General features: G+C 41.9%; 1 protein-coding gene across 16 annotated transcripts in view; it reads left to right on the forward strand.

The window, feature by feature from the left end:
• The window catches only part of NCKAP5 (NCK associated protein 5), a 768,088-nt gene that overhangs the window by 466,924 nt on the left and 280,515 nt on the right, over positions 1-20,649 (forward strand). For 15 of the 16 annotated variants that reach the window (XM_077320257.1, XM_077320242.1, XM_077320245.1 and 12 more), the window contains one exon: positions 19,520-19,675. In XM_077320257.1, the coding sequence (XP_077176372.1) occupies positions 19,520-19,675 (156 nt within the window). Of the gene's footprint in view, positions 1-19,519; positions 19,676-20,649 lie in introns of those variants that run through there. The other variant, XM_077320256.1, reaches the window with a different exon arrangement.

The raw sequence follows: 20,649 nt of genomic DNA on the forward strand, positions 1-20,649 counted from the left end.
CCAGCCCGGTCAGAGGCAATGGCCAGCTCACAGCCAGTTGGCCCCTGGCTGCTGACAGGGACACAGTAAGTAGGCTGGGGGGGGGAGGGTGGCCTCTTTTCACCCTTAGGCTGGGAAGCTCTCAGAGGCCGTGTGAGGGCTTCCTGGCCCAATGGATGTTGTTGCGGAGGTTCTTTTGCCTCCTGTTTCATCTGCACAACAACCCTGTGCAGTAGTCCTCAAATCTGCAGAGAGTCGCACAGAAGAAATACACATGGCTTGGCTGTTTCTTCCCTCCAACAGTGAGGCTGGCCAGAACAGTATTTTAAGTGAGAAGGGGCTTTCAACCAACTGTAAGGCAGAAGAGGAAAGTTCCCCCCCTCCACGCTCAAAAGGAAAGCACACCATGCCCACACTCCTCTGTGTTGCTCTCGGAAACGCCTCAAGGACTGTTAGAGGCTCCTTCACAGCAGACCTGAATGGGTGGGAGCACAGTTACCTGCCACCTACCAGCTCCGTCAGTGGTCTGAGGCAAAGTGAGGGAAGTTTTTGGACATGACAGTTAGGCCTGTGCAGTAGGCCTCAAGTGTTTCAACTCAACAACAACCTGTGTGGGAGGCCTTAAATGTTTTTCTCCAGAACAACCCTGTCCAAAATCCAAAGCAGCCCTTTCTGCCTGGGGAGCTGATCTTTACACTCTGCAGATGAGCTGTAATTCCAGGTGCTCTCCAGGCCCCACTTGGAGGTTGGCTGCCCCTGGGTTGGAAATATTCATGGAGATTTGGAGGTGAGACTTCAAAATCATACAATGCCTCAGAGTCTGGCCTTCAAAGTAGCCATTTTTGCTTGCAGAGCTGATCATTAAAATCTAGAAATGAGCAGTGGTCTAGAGACAATAGTAGAGGCTCGCAGGCTGCAGTTGGGGTGAAGTGGTACAGGTGTGTCCCTCCTGAGCTAAGGGCTTTGGGCAGCCCTTACCAGCAACTATTTGTATTTTGGGGTGCAGACAGACAGGCCAGTATCAGTCCTGCACTTCTGGAAAGTGCAGGAAGATCTAAATACAGAATATTTACAGCCTGAAACTGTAAATAGTGAACAAGTAAATGCTGGAGAGACATAAAAACTGAAGCAATTTTTTTCAAGATTGGCCTGGTAAATAAAATAGTATTTGCCAGGAAGGTCTTATGAACTCAAAGGCATAAGTGGCCCAGAATTTCAAGTGGAGTTAGCTTTACAGGAAAATAGACAGTGAAACATTGGGGCAAACTAGATGATCCACTTGTATTAACCAACAACTTGGCCTTATGGACAACAACAGGGACTGCAGTTGCCAGCAGTAGACCTCAGGCTTCAGAAGGGAAGACATCACCAGCCAAGCAACCAAGGGGTGTCTGGGGACTCATGCATTCCTTTTGAAGGGATGCATGTGAGGGAAGAGAGCCTAACTTCCTGGAGATGAGCTGTACTTCTCAGACCCCACCTGGAGACTGGCATCCCTAAACCTCAGTGGGATACAATGCTACACAGTCATCTCTCCGAAGTAGCCATTTTTGCCTGGGGAGCTGATCTTTATAGTCTGGAGATGAACAGCAATTCCCGGAGATCTCCAGGCCCCACCTGGAGGTTGGCTGTCCCTGGTCTGAACATTATATCAGCCATAAAAAGTAGAGAGAAAAGGAGCAGGGCGGACACCTGTGTACTGTGACTACCCCATTTGGATTAGAGCAAGGGGACATTTCAGTGTCTGTGGACAAATTTACACTCAATGGGAAATTATGTTGTCACAAAATGATGGATGTTGAATGCAGAACTGGGAGGAATTGGTTGCCATGTAATCTTCCCCTAAGAAGAGTCTCCAGTTTGATTTTCCCTTCACATATCTGAACACATGGCTCTGGAAAGCTCATCTGTAACCAGTATGCCACATTTCCCAAAGGTCAGTCCTCTCCCACCCTCATCGAACATTACAAACCACACCTTCTTGACACCCATGTCTCCATACCCACACCCTCATTTGTCACCATGCCACCACAGCCTCACACACAACACACACATTCAACACAATGCTCTTACAGACCGGACAACTCCTCCCCTTCCTCTTCCCACCGCCAAGCTCTAGCACCCATTGTATTCCTGGATACAACAGGCTTTGACCCTAGTATTATATAATTTAAAAACACCATGATTATCTCCAATATGGCTCTTAGCAAGTACTACTGTTGCCCTATATTATCTGGAACCAAGATAAGTTACTTTTACCATGTGCTGCATGTTCAGATTAATATTTGAGTAGTCATAAAAGGTACTTCTTTACAATAAGCACTTTTGATCTATTGACCACTAGCTGTACATTTGTTCCTCCCGCCCAACCTAATTATTGTTCGGGGATATATAAAACCTAGTTCTTATTACAATATCAATACGCCTGACTCCAGAATAAATATTGCTGCTAATGAACTTTAAATGTTGCACAGTAGTCATGTCACTGGAATAGTAATCAGATAAACACCAGAGCTTGCATACATCGTTATCATTAAATTCTGTTAGGTCTTGTCAGGCTTTCTTCTTAAAATAGGAAGTTCCGTGGCCTTTTAGGAGAATTAACTGTCTCAGGTAGGTTGTAAACTGAATTTTGAAATGGATATTTATGTTACGTAAATGATTTTGTTGTAATAGGGAATACAAATAGAATCATGCTCAGTTCCATGTGAATTAGTTTGGTCTTGCTCCATAGCCAAGAAGGACATTTCAGATGCAATGAAAACGAAAAGAACAAAGTTAAATATAACATATTTTTATCTATATTGAATGGTCAAGTATGGATCATACCTTTCACAATACCTTCATTGTCCCTCCCTAAAATTTTCATTATTTTCTATATAGGTTTGTAATTATTATTATTATTATTATTATTATTATTATTATTATTATTATTATTATTATTATTATTATTACTCACCTCCCCCGAAGAATAAAAAGCTAATAAAACCCCTAAAACAGACATAAAACTACAATACAAATGCAATCTAAACCCCAAGATGTGGCGGTTTATCCCATACTAATTTATCCCATACTATTTTATTTATCCCATACTAATAAAGGTAAAGGTAAAGGTATCCCCTGTGCAAGCACCGAGTCATGTCTGACCCTTGGGGTGACGCCCTCTAGCGTTTTCATGGCAGACTCAATACGGGGTGGTTTGCCAGTGCCTTCCCCAGTCATTACCGCTTACCCCCCAGCAAGCTGGGTACTCATTTTACCAACCTCGGAAGGATGGAAGGCTGAGTCAACCTTGAGCCGGCTGCTGGGATTGAACTCCCAGCCTCATGGGCAGACAGCTCCAGACAGCATATCGCTGCCTTACCACTCTGCGCCACAAGAGGCTCATATCCCATACTAATAACCATCCCAAAAACCATTCTAGAGGGGAAGGGTGAATAGAGGGTGCTGCTGAAATCCGCTACTGCCACTCTTATAGGGGGGCCATGATCTTCCTTGCCACCCAGCCTCAACCAAAGACCTGGCAGAAGAGTTCCATCTTGCAGGCCCTGTGGAATGCCGAATGTTCTCGCAGGGGCCACAGCTCCTCTTGGGAGCTCATTCCACCAGGTCAGGGCCAGGACCGAAAAGGTCCTGGCCTTGGTAGAGGCCAGGCGCACCTCCCTGTGGCCGAGAATGGCCAATAGATTAGTGCCTGCAATACATAATGCCCTGAGGGGGGCATAGGGCGACAGGCGGTCCCTCAGATACGTTGGACCCAAACCGCATATAGCCTTAAAGGTCAAAACCAAAACCTTGAATCAGATCCAGCTAACAACTGAATTTTAGTCTCCCCAAGCACATGGCTTCTTTCCATGTATAATATGATAGTTTTAGTATTAGATTTTAATTTGAAAGCCCTTCCAGGAAGCAGTATATTCGCTATGATCTTGAGCAAGCCATACAGTCTCTTTCTTTGTAACACATTTTCATATCTGTAAAATGAATCAAATACTATTTTACACCTCTCCAGAGTAGCAGAACAGGGTACTTTTATTGATGTCTACAAAATGTATTCAGTGCAAGGGCTTTGATGTTCCATTATAAACTTGAAAAGAGGCTTGTCTTTAAAAAGGTTTGATGTAGCATGCATTTTTTTTTATTAAAAATGAACTAGTTTCAAGTGAAAATGAGACTTTAGAAAGGTAAACAAACTTTCTTATTCCAATTTTGAATTAAATCAGTTTGAGCATTCAGTAGGCAAAACACAGAGAAACAAAAGCTGTTCATTTGGCATCTCCCTGATTTGTATTAACAGCTTGTACTGTGCATCAGCAGAACTTTCAGAGGGACGGGGTATGTGTGGAAAGATAAAATAATATGCAAAAAACCCTGGAAAGTAAGGAAAATAACTTTCTGGCTGATGCAAGAGCTCCTTTCAGCACAAGAAATTAGTCAAGGAAAGGGATGGGCAGGAACTGGTTCATGACCCCACATATCTGGCTGGTTCATGCCCCCCAAAAGGTTTGGGGCAGACACCTCCCTGAACATTACCCGGACCCTTTTTCTGGTTGAATTCGGGGTTGAAGACATTTAAACATAGCAGCTGAGTAGTCTGCCTATCAGCAGTTAGGTTTAAATGCCTCTGTTTTGCTTTCCCTTCTCCAAGTGGAAGGAAGCAAAATAGACCTCTGAAATTGGCTATTCAGTGTAAGGCTGAAATGGCTGCATGGAAGTAGGAGAGAGTGAAATGGACTGAGTGCACCTGTCCACTATGAGGACATTTCTATGCTCCATTTTGCTTCCCTCCCAGTGGACAGGTGCACCTGGTCCATTACACTCATAGCTGGGACAGCACGGAGGAACACTCTGAATCTGAGGTATCGTTGCTTGGTTTCCCCTGTTCACGGTAACTTTTGGTGCCTCATGGCATTTTGTTCAAAAGTCTCCCAGGACTCCAAGCATCTCAGGAAGCTGGTTTGGGAAGGAAGAGGTCAGGAAGATCCTAGAGTACTTTCTGCTCATGGTTTATAGGATCCAACCTTTTCCCTCTCCCTTTCTGCCATTTTTTTTTTTTTTTTGCTCATGGCAAATATCATGATGACACTGAGTTGTGGGCTTAGAATCCAGTAAATAAAGGGTCCCAGAATGCCTTGGGGGTAGCTGTTGCTATATGTTTAGAGCAATCAGAGCACTAGAAACCCTTGAGAGGGGGCAGTTTCTAACATCAGTTACCTTGGTGACTTCCAATCCAGAGGTGACATTTTTGGTCAGATCTTTTGTCTCCATCAACTGATATTCAGTGACGACTGGGAGGAAAAGGCTGAAGGAATTGGGTCTTCTTAAAAAAAAACATGTTTTCCTAGTATCTGTTTGTTAGTGGCTTATGTTATTTATTGTCTTTTGAAAAATATATGCAGAGATATTGAATATTCACGGTGTGTAAACTGCCTTGGGCCCCCAGAGAACAGTGGGATAAAGAATATTTAAATACGTAAATACACTTTCCCATAGTAATTTTAAGTAATTAGGTAGCTCTGTGAGTGGTGGTGTTTGTGCATGTCTATGTGTTCATCTTCCCTGGAGAGGAACTTTGCGACTGGGATACTTTCATGCCTGATGGTTGCATCCATAGAGGAATGAAAGGAGCCCAACATATTGAGATATGGATGGGTAGTGCCCTGTTAACCTGGAACCAGTTTTGGTTAGCTAAAGCAAGATAAATCTAGAATAATTCTGTTGATTCCATGGAATTATTTTGACTTTCTCTCCGTGTAATTGAGAATGCAATTCAGGTTATAAAGCCTCATTGAAGTGTAGAAATTTTAATGCTCCCAAATGCCTACGGAAGACTCAAAGCCTGTGATGCATTTCATCTGCAATGTAGGTTTCTATGCAGGAAAATATAATTGCTTTATTTTTGCAGTCGTGATATAAATACAAGCTCAGAAAGGAATGCAAACTCTCCCGCAAACAAATGTATCAATTTTTAGAGAGTGCTGTGAGGCTACAGCCTATTTCAGTATACTTCCACTTATATGCAAGCACATTATTTTAAAATGTTACTTGATCTATGATGACATAAATACTAAATTTTAGGTAAATTTCTAGGGAGTGAGATTACCCCCCATTCACTTTTTAAAATATAGTCAGTAATTTATCTCTAATTTCTCAATGCACTTCAGCCATTGAAGCTGTTTTATGTTATACACCACAGGATGTTGCTGTATCAGGAGGATAGGAAGGTTTATGGAGTCATTGCTGCCACTGAACTTCTAAAGAGTAAAATTCTGAAATGTTGAAGAAATTTCCTTTCTGCTCATCCTCTCTTTGATCCAGTTGTTTAGAAACTGTCTTCAAAAAAATGAATTGGTAGATTTCAGAGGGAAACTGGGTAATTAGTAACAACACTATTCCTAAACAAGTATAACACCCATAATAATTCAAATAGTACTAACTGATAGCCACTGTATTATCTCAGTGTATCAGTTAAATAGGCTAATATGTGATATGTATATAGATCAGGCTTTCTCAACCAGGGTTTTGTAATGACCCCAGAAGGAATTCGCTGATTGAGTGGGAGTTAATTATTTTTAAAATATTTTTTAATTATCAAGTGACATGACCATATATGGTCATGTTGAACTGCCCTTCCATTCCAAAATGGCCAGTGATGAGCCTGGAGAGAATCCAGCCATACAAATCCGTACAGATTGAGACTCATCACACATGGAGTCCAGAGAAGTGAGTACTCTCATTTTAGCTTAACTGCAGGAGGGCAACAGAGCAACATAGGTCTTCCCCTGCCTCTGTCCTTGCTGGGTTTTAGCAGTGTGTGTGGGGGGGGGGGCAGCAAACTGGCATATGTCTGCTCCAGTTATGTTTCTGGCATTAGGGTATCAGAGTGACATAGGCCTACTCCAGCCCCGTTTTTGACATTGTGGGTGGAGGTGATGGAACACCATAGACCTGCTGCAACTGTGTTTCTAGTGTGGGGAACAACGGAGAGGCATAGGACTGCCCTATTTCTGCAGGCTCCCACTGCTGGCTTCCTTTGGAGAGGAAGAGATAGTCAGTCCAGAGTGCAGGTATGGTTCTGTTCATAAATTATCTGAAAATATTTCTGTGCTGTCACTTCTTGTACTCTGGGAATGGTCTGGTGATATCACATCTGGTGACGTGACTTCCGGGGGCACAGCAGGAGAGTGTGGCCTCACTCGGGTATCTTGAAGGCTGAAGAATATTTCAAGGCTTTATCAATGGTACAAAGCTTGAAAAAGGCTGGTATAAAAGTTCCAAGCAAAAGGAAGAGAGAAATTAGTTTTCAGTACTGCCCCCATGATGTGTAAGGCTAACTCCTGGGTGTAATCTGGATTAAGGTACAAAATGAACAAAATGTAATGTATTTTTTCTTCTTCTCAGTTTGGAGTAAGTAAATTGGTTTTCATGATGGCAAACAAAAAGCTGGATGGCAACTATTATTATTATTATTAAGCAGACTTCCCTAGGGCCAGGAATCACCAACAAGTTGGTACCCACAGAGCACAAAGCCCTGCGGAGGGCATAGGGTGACAAAATATTTATTTTATTATATTTATATACCTCCCTCCCTTGTGGCTCAGGGTGTTTTACATGGAACTTTCATGAAACAGTACATTGTAAATAAACATATTGGTTTGAACATATATAACAGTTTGATAACAGGAATTAGTGTCTAATAGAAATGATTTACAAAGTCAACATTTAACAGTAGGACAGTTCTCCATTTGGTCATTGATATCAGGACAGAGTCTCTCAGCCTCCTATTAGCCCTGTGTTATACCACCAGTATGCTAGTCATTGTCCAACAAGATCTCTCTCTCTCTCTCTCTCTCTCTCTCTCTGTATTTGTATAACTGAAAGTCTGTGCCAAAGTCTGGAACTCAAACTGTGTCCTGGGTATGCTTGGAGTTAAAATTGGGTAATGAAGGCACAGACCATTCACCTACTTCACAGTATTTGAATTCTGAACTAGGATTCAGAATGAGAATATTACAGGTATGAACTGACGTGAACTGATGATGTTATCTGTTCAGTCGTGTCCAACCCTCAGCGATTCTATAGGAAAGTTTTCACCATATGTTTCTGTCAATGACTGCTTCTTTTAGTTGGTTCATGGTCATCCCTGTATTGGCTTTGATCATGTCAAGCCAGCGGATCCTTTGGCGACCATGTTTCCTTTTGCCGCTGACCATGCTAAAGTAGGTAAAAATGAAAGTGGCTCCTAATAAGAAGCAGGAGTGAGGAAGAAGTGGATCATAGAAGTATGCCTTGCACATTGATGGAACAAGAGGCTTATAAAGACAGACAATGTTGAACCGATTCTTAAGAGGAAATATAGAATGTCAGAATTTATTGGGTAATGCATTTCTTAATTCTGAAGTCCTTTATGGCTAATTAAGATTTTGACGCAATTGAAAGGAGACTCCATTATATACAAAAGACCATACCATATTTGGCTCATATATCTGTCAAAATGGCTGAGCCAATGTTTGGAGATTAAGGTATTTTTTTCCTTTTTCAGGATGTCCTGATATTTTTTGACTAGTTTCAAAGGCATAAAATATGACAACCGCTGTTAAATGTGGTAATGGTCTTCCACCATCACAAAGGTTTGGATCAGACCCTTCTTGTAGCCATCCAAACACTTATTGGACTACATTCAAAGAGTGTAGTGTAGAGATAAAAGGAATTTTTTCCTGTAAGCTTTAATAACAGCACTTTCCTGTTTAACACATTTAATTAATGTTAGGATTGAACTTTTCTTGATACTTACTTCACAGCTTCCTTTTGCTTAAAGTACCTCTTAGAATTGAATGGTTTTTAACAGAAATAAATGGAAGAGGCAATAAAAGCATCATGAGAAAAATTATTAATGTGGCATTGCGGAGCTGTTCAATAATGATGATAGCCTGTAATATTTAGAAATGTTCTGAGTGAAGACTAATGTGAAGTTGATTTAGACGGATATGCCAGCGGTCATAGGTTCATTTTAGAGACATAAAGAAAACACTTTGTTCTCTTATGCACCACAGATATTTAATCTAGGGAATTTTGCTGCTTACTGTGTATGCATTTTGTAAGTCAAATGCCAAGTCAATGGCAAGTTTTTGTCTGGCAGGTGCAATATTGAACTATGAACAATTTAGGGGAAGGGGTGTCGCTGGAACCTTCCAATGTATCTGAATTGTTTTCCTTGACTTCAAATTTGACCACATTGTGTTGAGCAAAAATATTAGCTGTATAAAAAAACGTTCTTGCATTTGCTGGTGGCAGCTCTAAAGCAAAGACCTTTTTTGTCCTCTGTTGCCATCATAATACAAAGGCAATTTAAAAAAATCTGACCCCCACCCATGTAAGCTTCCAATCAGAAAAGTAATTTAAGCAGTCTATTGTGTAGACCTGCTGCAGATCTGATCTTGAGATATGAGGCAGGATTGTAATCCTGCAATCATGATTGGCCAACACACAGCTGGATCCCGATTGCCAAATCCAATCAGTTCCAGGTATCAGTGAAACTAATCAATAGTGTGCACTGGCAGGAAGCTACCTTTGTTCTCTGCCGTATATATGTTGGTGTTTCAGGGGGGTTCCAGTTCAGTTTCAGTTCTCTTGTACCTTAGAACTGGGGTCAATAAAGATCTGTAATGAACTCACAGTGTCCGTGTTTCTTGAATTTATGGATTTAACAGAGTAATTAGAATTTTAGCATGCAGTTTAGTCATAGTCTTAATGGACTGAGAGCTTTTCAATTATAAAGGGGGTAAAAATGCATTTTAAAAAATCCACTCAGAAACATTGAGATTTTAGAAGCGTCATCATACTCTGCACATAGAACTAAAGACAAGCTTCATATTCACCAGCGAATCCAACATGTAGACTAGATTTGTATATATAAAATGACCTTTTTGTATGTCAAGTGCCCCTGAGTTAAAGATCTATGCTAAAATTCAGGGGACACATTTATGAGTGAGTGAACTTGAAAATTCTGATTTGGGCCATAACAAACTAATCTAAACATTGTCTAAGGACAGTAAGACCTTGGGAATCAAATGGATGACTCAGAGAATAAAGGAAGGCTTTAGAATTAGCAGCAAATTGCTAAAGCCATTTGTGCAAAACATAGTTTCCATTCCCTCTCTTAAGTTATCTGTGTGAAGATTCCTCACAATGTAACAGTAAGCTGCCATACATAAACTGACTCCTGCTTTCATATACACAAGCTCTTCACCTCACACGTTTTTTATCTTCATCTGTCCACTGAATAAATCATGGTATATAAAAATAAAGCTAAATATCATGCACTGAAAGCCAAATATTATACTTTCAATTCACAGGGATACCGCACTTGCCACAATACTTAAGGTTTGGTTGCCATAAGGCAATTTTGAATAATTTGATAGGGTTTCTGCTTAGTGAATATGTGAATTTTTAACAAGATAATAATGGGAATTTCTAAAGCAATTTTGTGGGTGTTAAAATGGCCAGTCAACCAATCCCCCAGGGCTGGCATAGACAAGCTATTCAAAATTTCTCCTTCCCTGTAGTTTTCTTCTCTTCCTTTCTTATTTTTGCTCTGCCTCGTTGATTCATTATGCTTTATATGCATCACACATCCATCATTTCCCCCTTTTCTCTCATTCAGCACTTCAAACCATGGCATTCTTTTTCTCCTTCTTGTCCTCTTCTCTCCCACTTGGCTTTTAAAAAATAAGCCCCGCATTCTTCTTTCTCATGTCACTCTTTTCCAATCCGCATTTTCTCTCAATTTTAGCCAATTCAAAAAGATGTCCAAACTAACTATAAATTAATGAAGGGCAAAGTCATTCCTGGGTCACTTGAGATATTAGCTCAGACACCTTGGTTTAATTAAACTAACCATAGTTAATGTGATTCGCTTATAACTTGTTAATGTTTGGTTGTGTTTGGTTAATGAGAATTGGTGGGTGCATTTGGATATACTCTAGCCAAAAAGAAACCCAGGTTTTTTTGGGGCGGGGGGGGGTCAGATTTATCTGAAATGACCTACATCACTCCTGAAATTCTAGGAAAAACAAAACAAAACAAAATGGGAAGAGCGGTATAAAAATATAATTAAATAAATAAAATAAATAAAAACACCTGATTCTGAACTGTAGGGAGTGTTCTGGGTTTAGGGCGAGAGAAGAAACCAGCACATACAGCTAGTGGTAGAAAAGCAAAGTCTGACCTAAAAAAAATGGTCCTATTATTTCCTATGGACCGTAGACCTATTTTATTCTGAGATTAGGTTGACACAATTAGTTTTAGCATCTCTAGTCCCTTTAGATATGAAGGGCCATTATCTTCTATTGGGGATAGATCTGTCCTCCAGGTTTCATGGGCCCCGTGTTCCCATAGAAAACAGTGTTCCTCTGAAATTTAAAGGGAGGGAGACACAGTCAAACAGCTGTATGATGATGCTCACTTCTCTCCCTCCTTCCATGCCCACTAATCCCTTTGGGAAGTAACAGGGGCAGTTGTTAAAATTATCCTGAATTTTCAGACCCCTCCCAATCCCCAAATCCTAAAGAGAGTCCCCCGCCAAAAAAAAAATGGGACTGAAATCTGGATCTTAAATTAATGCAAACATTTTTTTAAATGCACACCCCTCGTATGTAAATGTCAAAGTGGAATCTGAATCCAGAGGCTGAAACTGTTTTAGTCACTTCAGTAAGTCTTAGTTACACAAGTCCATGGCTTAATTAAATAATTAAACTTTGAAACTAGGATTTGTCCATAGTTGAAACTGTTAAATCTTCTTAAGTATGGTTTCACTGTGTGTGAATATGGACATTCTGACTTAGTCCTAACCACCTGAATTGCAGTGGGGGCTGGGATGCCAGCAGAGCCTTTTCAAGGGAGTTGGGAATAATAATAAAGGAAACATAATGAGTGAATACCTGGAAGCTAAATACTGGTTTCATGTTTTGTCTCAAATTGCCTTCATCAAGCCTTTTCCGTTGCCTAGCCCAGGCCTTCTCAACCAGGGTGTTGTGAAACCCTGGGGTTTCTTGACGGCCCCAGAAGGGATTCCCAAATGGGTAGGATTTAATGTTGTATATATTTTTCAATTTTGTTAAACATTTATTTGTGATATGACCATATATGGTCATGTCAGCCCCACTACCCCTCCCAGAATGGCCAATGATGGGCCCGGAGGGGGTGGGAAGGATAGGGCCCCAGATGGGTGTGTTCACAGCTCTACTTCCCAACCATATTCTGCACGATCATGCCACTTCTAAGGTTTCTCCAAGACTGAAGAATGTTTCAAGGTTTCTCAATAGTAAAATAGTTGAGAAAGGCTGGCCTAGCCCCTTGGCCTTTCACAGAAACCACCTACCAGGATCCAGATACGTTATGGTTGGCAATGGAAATAGTGGACATTTAGCAGTCACCAAAACAGAGAAAATTGAAGTATAGTCAGACTAAAGAGCGAATGGGTCTAAGAAGGAAAATTATATCTACAGCATTAAGTGGAGGAAGTGACCAGATCTTACAAACACCCTAATATATATTTATAACACACAATTCTGAGATATTCTGTCAAAAGCAGATACGTGTGTTCTTTTGCAATCCCCCTCCCCAAATCATTTTTTTTTAAATTGTGCATAACAACTGCTTGTCTCTCCACTGTGGTTCTAAAGGGAAGATTCAGATTATAGCCATCTGGTACTGAATAATGAAGTGCTACAAGTTAATAAAGAAGGGCAAGCTTCTAAAATATGCAAATCTGTGCAGCGTTGAAAATAGGATTGTGGAGTTTGTACAGCACAGTTGTCTTTCTGAAATGTGTTGCCCTTTACAGGTGCTCAAAATCTATATTGATAGATAACAAGCTCCCACTCTGAACCTAGGCTCTTTCTAAAGTTCTTATCTGTTCATCCAACTTTGTTCAACAATCAGTGAAGGATACTTCATAAATAACAGAAATGAACATCAATGAAAACATTCATGCAGCCAGGGTGTACATATAAATTAGTTTTTCCTTCAGTAAAACTGTGACACATGCATCCTCTTACTTAGGTTTATTGTTTTTAAGTATAAGTATTTCCTTTTGTTCAGAGAACTGGAAGATCAGAATGATGATATTCAGTAAAACGACCTATCATTCTGACTACCAGAACAACCGACAGTAATTAAAAATAATAAAAATCATAATCACATCCTTACTAAGTAGAAGGATGAATATTTATGGGATGCAACACTAATTTCACAGTCAGCCCAGCTCTGACACATTTCAGTTAGGGCGTAATATGGTCCCTCTACATAGCTTATTTGTGATTTATGGTACGATTTACAATAATTTGTAGTTCCACACATTGTAAAAATGTGTTTGTGCCAGATTGGTAGATTACTCTGTTTGATTTAAGAGTGGCGTGAAGTTCGAAAACAATGTGAGGTATTAGGAACATAAGTACTGAGGAGTTTCAGCTAGACATAACTGTCTTGCCAAAGATTTTGAAGAGCAAATATTTTAAATGAACATGATTTTAGAGGCCTTTATCATCTTGAACAGAACAACATTAGCCGCCTAAACAGCTGTTTGTGCTTATGATACAGGGCTTAGATTAAGGTCTTTTGTTTGATGATGATTAAAGGCTAAGAATTAGAACGGTTTAAATGTGAACCAAGTGTGCCATAAATTGAGTACAAAGTAAAGGACATCACCCTGCAGATCATTAGTATTCCTTGTGCCTTGGCATGATTTTGGTTTTAGGTTACAGAGCCAGGTGAGCAGACAGTAATACAATTTGTAAAAAGCTTCAAGAGATCAGACTGTGCCACAGGACGTGATATGACAACCTTGATGAAGCTAAGCAGGACAGGATTTGACTGATATCTAGACTGAGAAGAAGAGAAGCTTTTAAAATATATATCACGCTTTTCGCTACCTGAAAGAGTCCCAGAGTGGCTTACAAACACCTTTTTTCCCCTCTCCCCATGACAGACACCCTGTGAGGTAGGTGGGATTGCGAGAACTGTTCTGCAAGAACAGCTCTTAGAGAACTGTGATTAGTCCAAGGTGACCCAGCTGGCTGCATACAGAGGAGTGGGGAATGAAATCCAGTTCTCCAGCTTAGAGTCCACTACTCTTGAGCCTCTTGTGGCGCAGAGTGGTAAGGCAGAAGTCATGCAGTCTGAAAGCTTTGCCCATGAGGCTGGGAGTTCGATCCCAGCAGCCGTCTCAGGGTTGACTCAGCCTTCCATCCTTTCGAGGTCGGTAAAATGAGTACCCAGCTTGCTAGGGGGTAAACGGTAATGACTGGAGAAGGTACTGGCAAACCACCCCGTATTGAGTCTGCCATGGAGGGCGGCACCCCAAGGGTCACGCATGACTCGGTGCTTGCACAGGGGATACCTTTACCTTTACCTTACTCTTTAACCATTCCACCTGGAGGCTCAACTAACTCTGGAACCTATGTACTAATCTCTTGAATTTCATGGTGAAAGAAAGACAGGATGGGATATAAATGAAACAAGTATGTAGCAATGTTCTGCTATTATTAAGGAATATAACAGCCTTTCTGCCAGCTGGATGAGTACACAAAAGAATGTATTGGAGAAAATACTGCTTCATGTGGAAATTTTGTTTAGAATTATCCTGAGCTGAGTCAACTGTCATCGACTTCACCCTCCTGAGGCAATGCCTCCCGCCTACAGAGCTTAGGGAAGCCAGCCTGTGTCTTCTCTGAAGGGGAGTGCCTGTCCTATCCACCCCCAACTGCCACCTTCCCCCACTTATAGATCCTGGGGCACACCAGTCGCTAGGCCGCCCCTCCCGTCCGCCTGACACGGAGGCTGCCAGCACATGCCTCCACACTGCCTCCTGCCAACTCTGAGGCATGCCTGCAGGCCAAGAAAAGACCAACAGCCCCAGTCCAAACGGCAGAGGGGAGGGCTCCCTAGAATTACAGCTCCAGAGTAAAGAGATCAATTCCCTTAGAGAAAATTGATGTTTTGAAGGGTGAGCTCTCTGGTACTGTAATTGGGGATGCTAGACTGCTGCTTACTGAGCCCTCCTCGGCACAGTCCTTGGTGAGTGGCAGGCAGCTTGCAAGCATTTGGCACCTGTGGGATGGGCTGCCCTGGGTGTTTGTTTCTTTGCTTGTGACTGAAGGGGCTCACAGATACACGGGGGAGGCTAGGATTTCTGCTCCATGTTGCCCAGAAAACCCCTGGAGACCTAGCTCTTTCTGCAGGCAATTCTGCCCAATTTCCTCCCATTACTGGGGAAAGAGAAGCGTGATTCTGTCTCTTGCTTTGGGAACTTGCTGGTATTGTGTGGGGAATGACCTATGGCCTAGTGGTAAATGAAGTTGAAGTCTGTACCAAGATTATTTTGGGGTGCATCCTTGCTCCAGTATCCTCCTGGTTGTTCTAGGGTAGTAGTGGCCAGTGTGAGGCTCTCCAGATGTCCATGGACTACAATTTCCATGAGACCCTGCCAGCCCCTGCCAACAGTTAAAGTACGGTGGCCTCTAAATTGGAGAGCTCTCTAATCCCCACCTCCCTCACAGGGTGTCCGTTATGGAGAGAGGAAGGCCTCCCCCCTCCATCCACCCTCCCAGAAACCAGCCCACATCCTCCACCACCCCCAAACCTTCTCCAACTAAGCTTACCTGCAATTCGGCTAACGTGGCCAGGCCCCGGACCCCTTTCTCCAGCAAAATATTGCCATGTCCTCCAAGATGGGCAACTTGGCAGCCACACACTGCCCTGCTCTGCTGTCCCCCTCTCTGCCAAAGCCTTCCCCACCACCCTCTGCCACCCAGGGTCCTCGAAGCCAGCAACTATTCCCGTCCCACCCTCCCTATTACACACTCTTCACACTTATGTCACCACTACCATGCCTTCATTTGCCACCATACCCCCCCCCACACACACACACACACAAAACACCCCTTCATCCCCATGACATTGCATGCGGGACAGCCCTCCCCTCCGTCTTCCCACCCCCCAGCTCCAGCACCGTTGTATTCCTGGATAGTTTCAGTTAAGTGAAATGCAGGGCCGGGACAGTCTTGTAAGATATTTTGATAGAAGGATGTAGTAAAATTTGGTAACAGGCCCTCACAGGTCTGCTGAGTACAACAACAAGTTTCTGGATTAAGGTCCCAGATTAACATTTGGGAATAGATAAAATTACTTGGCTAGCTTCTTGGGTCCCCATGGTGACCAGACCATTGGAATCTTGTCCTGCTATAATTTTGTCTCGTGTTCTTGGCTGCCCTGAGTCATAGATTCTAGAAACACAGGGTTTATAATTTCTTTTCAAGACTGCCACTCTGTGTTTCCTTAACATAAATCTCAGTTGAGGAATATAACTTTAATTTATGAATTGGATATATATTTTAGTAACACTGAAACTTTTTATAGCAATAATGTGTCATGGATGAGCCAGGCTTCAGCTACAGTGAGGAGTACTTGGAGGAGGAAGTGTCCAGCATAGCTAGGCTGAAGTTGACAGGCAGGGGGAAGAGATACAGGCAAACCAAGATTTACAATGAGAGCTTGCACAGAATTGTCTCCACCTCCTACTTCTGATCCGTTGATGAGGGCTAGCTGCCTGTTCCCAGCCCTCAAGGATCACCTGTGCTATTAGAAAAGTGAGAACACAGAATTAGAACAAAGCTGCTGGCTAAAAGGAAAAGTAATGATCTCTTGGTTCAACATCAGCTATGTGCTGAAAACAACAGCGGGTCATCACAGGATTAAGGCTGAGCAGGTAGCATGTAACTATATAACACCTTGAGAGATACTGTGGGGCGTAGAAGTGTATATAGCCATGTGTTGATACTTTTTGCTTGTAAACTCTGACCACCTGAACTGGACCTGGGCTTGACTGATTTTTGGACTATTGAACTTTGGATTTGGAACAACTATGTTCTCTGTAAGCTCCCTTGGCTTTATTTTCTAGAAAGTCTGATAAGGCTGCTGTAACCCAACCCTGGCACATGGCCACCTAGTACACAATGAACTGAGGTACAATAGACCCAGTTCCCTTCCACCTGAATGCACATTGAATTCAGAGGGTAGCCATGTTGGTTTGCATCAGAACAGTTAGATCAAGAACCCCCAATGTGGTTCCTGTGGGCATCATGGTGCTCATCAGCACCTTTTCTTATGTCCAACAATTGTTTTTAAGAAGTAGGTGAGTCAGGTAGGACTTCAGCAAGGCTTCTGGTTAACTACTGGAGATTTTTTTTGACTCTGGAGTTTGTTTGTTTTTTTATGTTGCTTTGGCACCAGCCACCATCATATCACAAGGATCTTCACTGTGCTATTGAAGTTAAGCTCTGGCAATCTATTTGTGGCTGGCTCTGCCTCCTCCATGCTGCGCTCACCATGCCATGTCCAAAGTCCAAACGGGTCTGCAGACACTCCTGAGTTAGTTTCAAGCCCAGTCACAACAACATTTCCAGGTTATGAGCTTTCACGTGTCAAAGCTTCCTTTGTCAAGCTCTTGATATCTCATATCCTAAAACTTGTTCATCTCTAAGATGCTACTGAACTTGAATCTAGTTACACATTGAATTAATTTGCCCAAGTGATTTCACCAGGGGAAGAGGTTAGCTGTGAAAGCCTAGTTATAGCTTGGGTTCCAAAGCAGGACAAATGGAGTCGAGCTTCTGAACAAAACTTTTGTTCTTCCAGAGCCATTCTATAACTCTTGGTACTTCTAAAACACTGCTTCCAGGGCACTCTGGAAATTTAGGAGGTACAACAGAGATCTGCTGTATAATTGCAGAGTCAGCAAAAAAACAAACAAACAAAAACCCCTCCTTGCTCCTCCACCATTGGTGGTGCCCTGCTGACAACAGAAAGTGAGAATTGGATTTGATATAACTAGAAGGAGGAGAGTTGGTTCTTATATGCCACTTTTCTCTACCAGAAGGAGTCTCAAAGCATCTTATGATTGCCTTCCCTCTCCTCTCCCCATAACAGACACTCTGTGAGGTGGGTGAGGCTGAGAGAGCCCTGATATTACTGCTCAATCAGAACAGCTTTACCAGTGCTGTGAGAATCCAAGGTCACCCAGCTGGCTGCATGTGGAGGAGATGCAGGGAATCAAACCCAGCTTGCCGCACTCCTAACCACTACACCGCACTCCTAACCACTACACCAAGCTGGCTTTCTAGATTCCATTCCATTACATGTTGTTACAGAGTGACATTGCTGCCCTCAGTGTGTTTCTTGTTTAGCTGATATACAGTATGATTTTTTTTTTTACTCTGCTAACTTGGAGCTGGGTGTTTTTTAAAAAAAACCAAAGAAACAAACAAACAGATTGCAAAGGGCTGTGCATAAAACCAGAAGTCATAGATATTTACAATGCACTTTGAAAACAGGTCTCTTTTATCCAAACTCCATAGAAAAATTCAGGGCTCATGCCACATGCTGTCATTTGAAAAATATATGAATTTGGTTTTTAAATGATTTTGTATAGTAGAGAGCAGTTGTTTCTCACCATTAAGATTCATTTGTTTGGTTTTTATTTGGAACTAAACTAAAATCAATTGCTGTTTTTCACTCTCTTTTTTGATAGATAGCTGAGATTATGAATTACCATTTAGCATTTCTCAGTTGAAATCTGGGTTTTGTTGTTGTTTTGGGGGGCAGTGGTGTTGTAAATATTGTCTGACTACTGCTGCATGCCCAGAGGGACTTTTCATTTATTTTTCACTACACAACACATTTTTTTTTAGAACCTGAAGAACCTGAAGCAAAGGTAGATTTTCGAGTCTCATCTGCCATATAACATGGAAGGCTATTTAATGTCAGAATTATTTATTGTTTATGTGGCAAAAATAGGGATTCTCCTTTTAGCTTTAGCCACATGATAATTTTGGCATGAAGGTAAAAAAAAAAAGTTGTACTCTCAGCCTCCAGAGAACAACCAGCCAAAACTAAGTCCTTTAATTCCTAATGAGAATTTAGAAATATGCAAGGTCTACCTTACTGTGCCCGGGCTAGGCAGTCCTGTCAGGTATAAGAAGCTAAGCAGAGTGGGCCCTGCTTAGTATTTGGATGGGAGACCACCAAGGAAGTCCGGCTTTGCTATGCAGAAGCAGGCAGTGGCAAATGACTTCTGAATGTCTTTTTCCTTAAAAACCTACAGGATTGCCAAAAGTTGGCTGCAACTTGGCAGTGACCCCTCCCCCCCATTTGTGGGTACATAATATTTGTCCCTCAGAGTGCCCATATACTATAGCATTTCATGTTACACTAGGTCTGGATTGAAATCCCTATTCTGACCCGAAGCTCATGGGCCAGTCGCTATCAGCCCAATCTACCTAGGGTGATTGTGAGGATAGAGGCGGGAAGGGAAATTTGTTGCTGAGCCCTTTGAAAGAAGGATGGGATAAAAATGCAAGAAGCAACTAAAAGTTACAGTTTCACTCGCCTCAAGCTCATGTCTGGCTCTGTGAATAGACCACCAACACGTTTTCTATCAACGGTTGTCAGTGCTGATTGATGGGACATATATTAATCTTTTCAGGACACATTGACTCAGGAGGGCAAAAGATGCAAGGCAGGTGTGGAAGACGCTTGCATGGCAGTAGATAAAGATTCAGATCCAGGGAACAAGAACGGCAGCAACGAAGAAGAGAAAGAAAAGACAAAACTGCTGCTAGAACGGCTCAAGGCTCTCGAGGTAAGATAAAAGGGAACTTTGTGCATAAAGGGTCTTCACTTGTATTGATAATGAATGGTGATGCAGTATATAAATCCTATCTTTCTCAGCTCACCTAAGCTCTTCTCACAAAGTATTTTTTCATCATGATTCATTTAACCAGGATGAGTGAAATGCTCTGTCTTAGAACCACTGAAATGATCTTTCTCTAATGTCAAGGATCATATATTCTTTAAAGAAACTTCATAAATAAATTTAACTTGCTGCAAGCTCAAGGCTGGCTCAAACCCACCAAGATTTTACTCCAGAAAACTTACTGTTTCATTCCACGTGTTCATTTAAGGTAAACCCATAAAGGGGCTTCTGAGTGCTAGTTTATGTGGTCCTCTTTCATGTGCATGGCAGGAGAGTAGCCCCAGAAAACTCCTTACATGGGTAAGGAGTAGGGTTCACAACCTCCAGTTGGTGGCTGGAAATCTCTTGCTGTTACAACTGATTTCCAAGCAACAGTGATCAATTCACCTAGAGAAGATGGCTACTGTGGAAGGAGGCCTATATAGCATTATACAGGCAAGGCACTGGGCTGAATCTCAGCAGGCCTGTAGTTTATAGAGTGACAGCCACTGACAAACAAAGTAGGCTTCAGATAAATGTGCCCTTTGCCTTTAGGGGACTTTTAAAGTCCCCCTTTTTTTTTCTTTTGTTGAGTGTGATAAAAATGTTTATAATATACAGGCATTGTCAGGGTTGCGTACTCATCATTTATAGTGTCGATAGTTAACCTAAGTTCACCAAATGTGGATACATTTTGTTTTTCTCTTTTCTTTCTTTCATCAATTGTTTTTGGGTGGGTTAATGTTCCATGCAGATAATTGTTTCCAATACACTTTCAATATTGCTTTTTTAAATCAATTATGGTAAATTGCCTCAAGGAAGAAGCAGCAAAGCCCCACACAGCATTATGGAGAGGCAGATTTGGCTGAGGAAGGTCACCA

The sequence above is a fragment of the Paroedura picta genome, chromosome 2, assembly GCF_049243985.1.
Source record: "Paroedura picta isolate Pp20150507F chromosome 2, Ppicta_v3.0, whole genome shotgun sequence".
Taxonomy (NCBI): Eukaryota; Metazoa; Chordata; class Lepidosauria; order Squamata; family Gekkonidae; genus Paroedura; species Paroedura picta.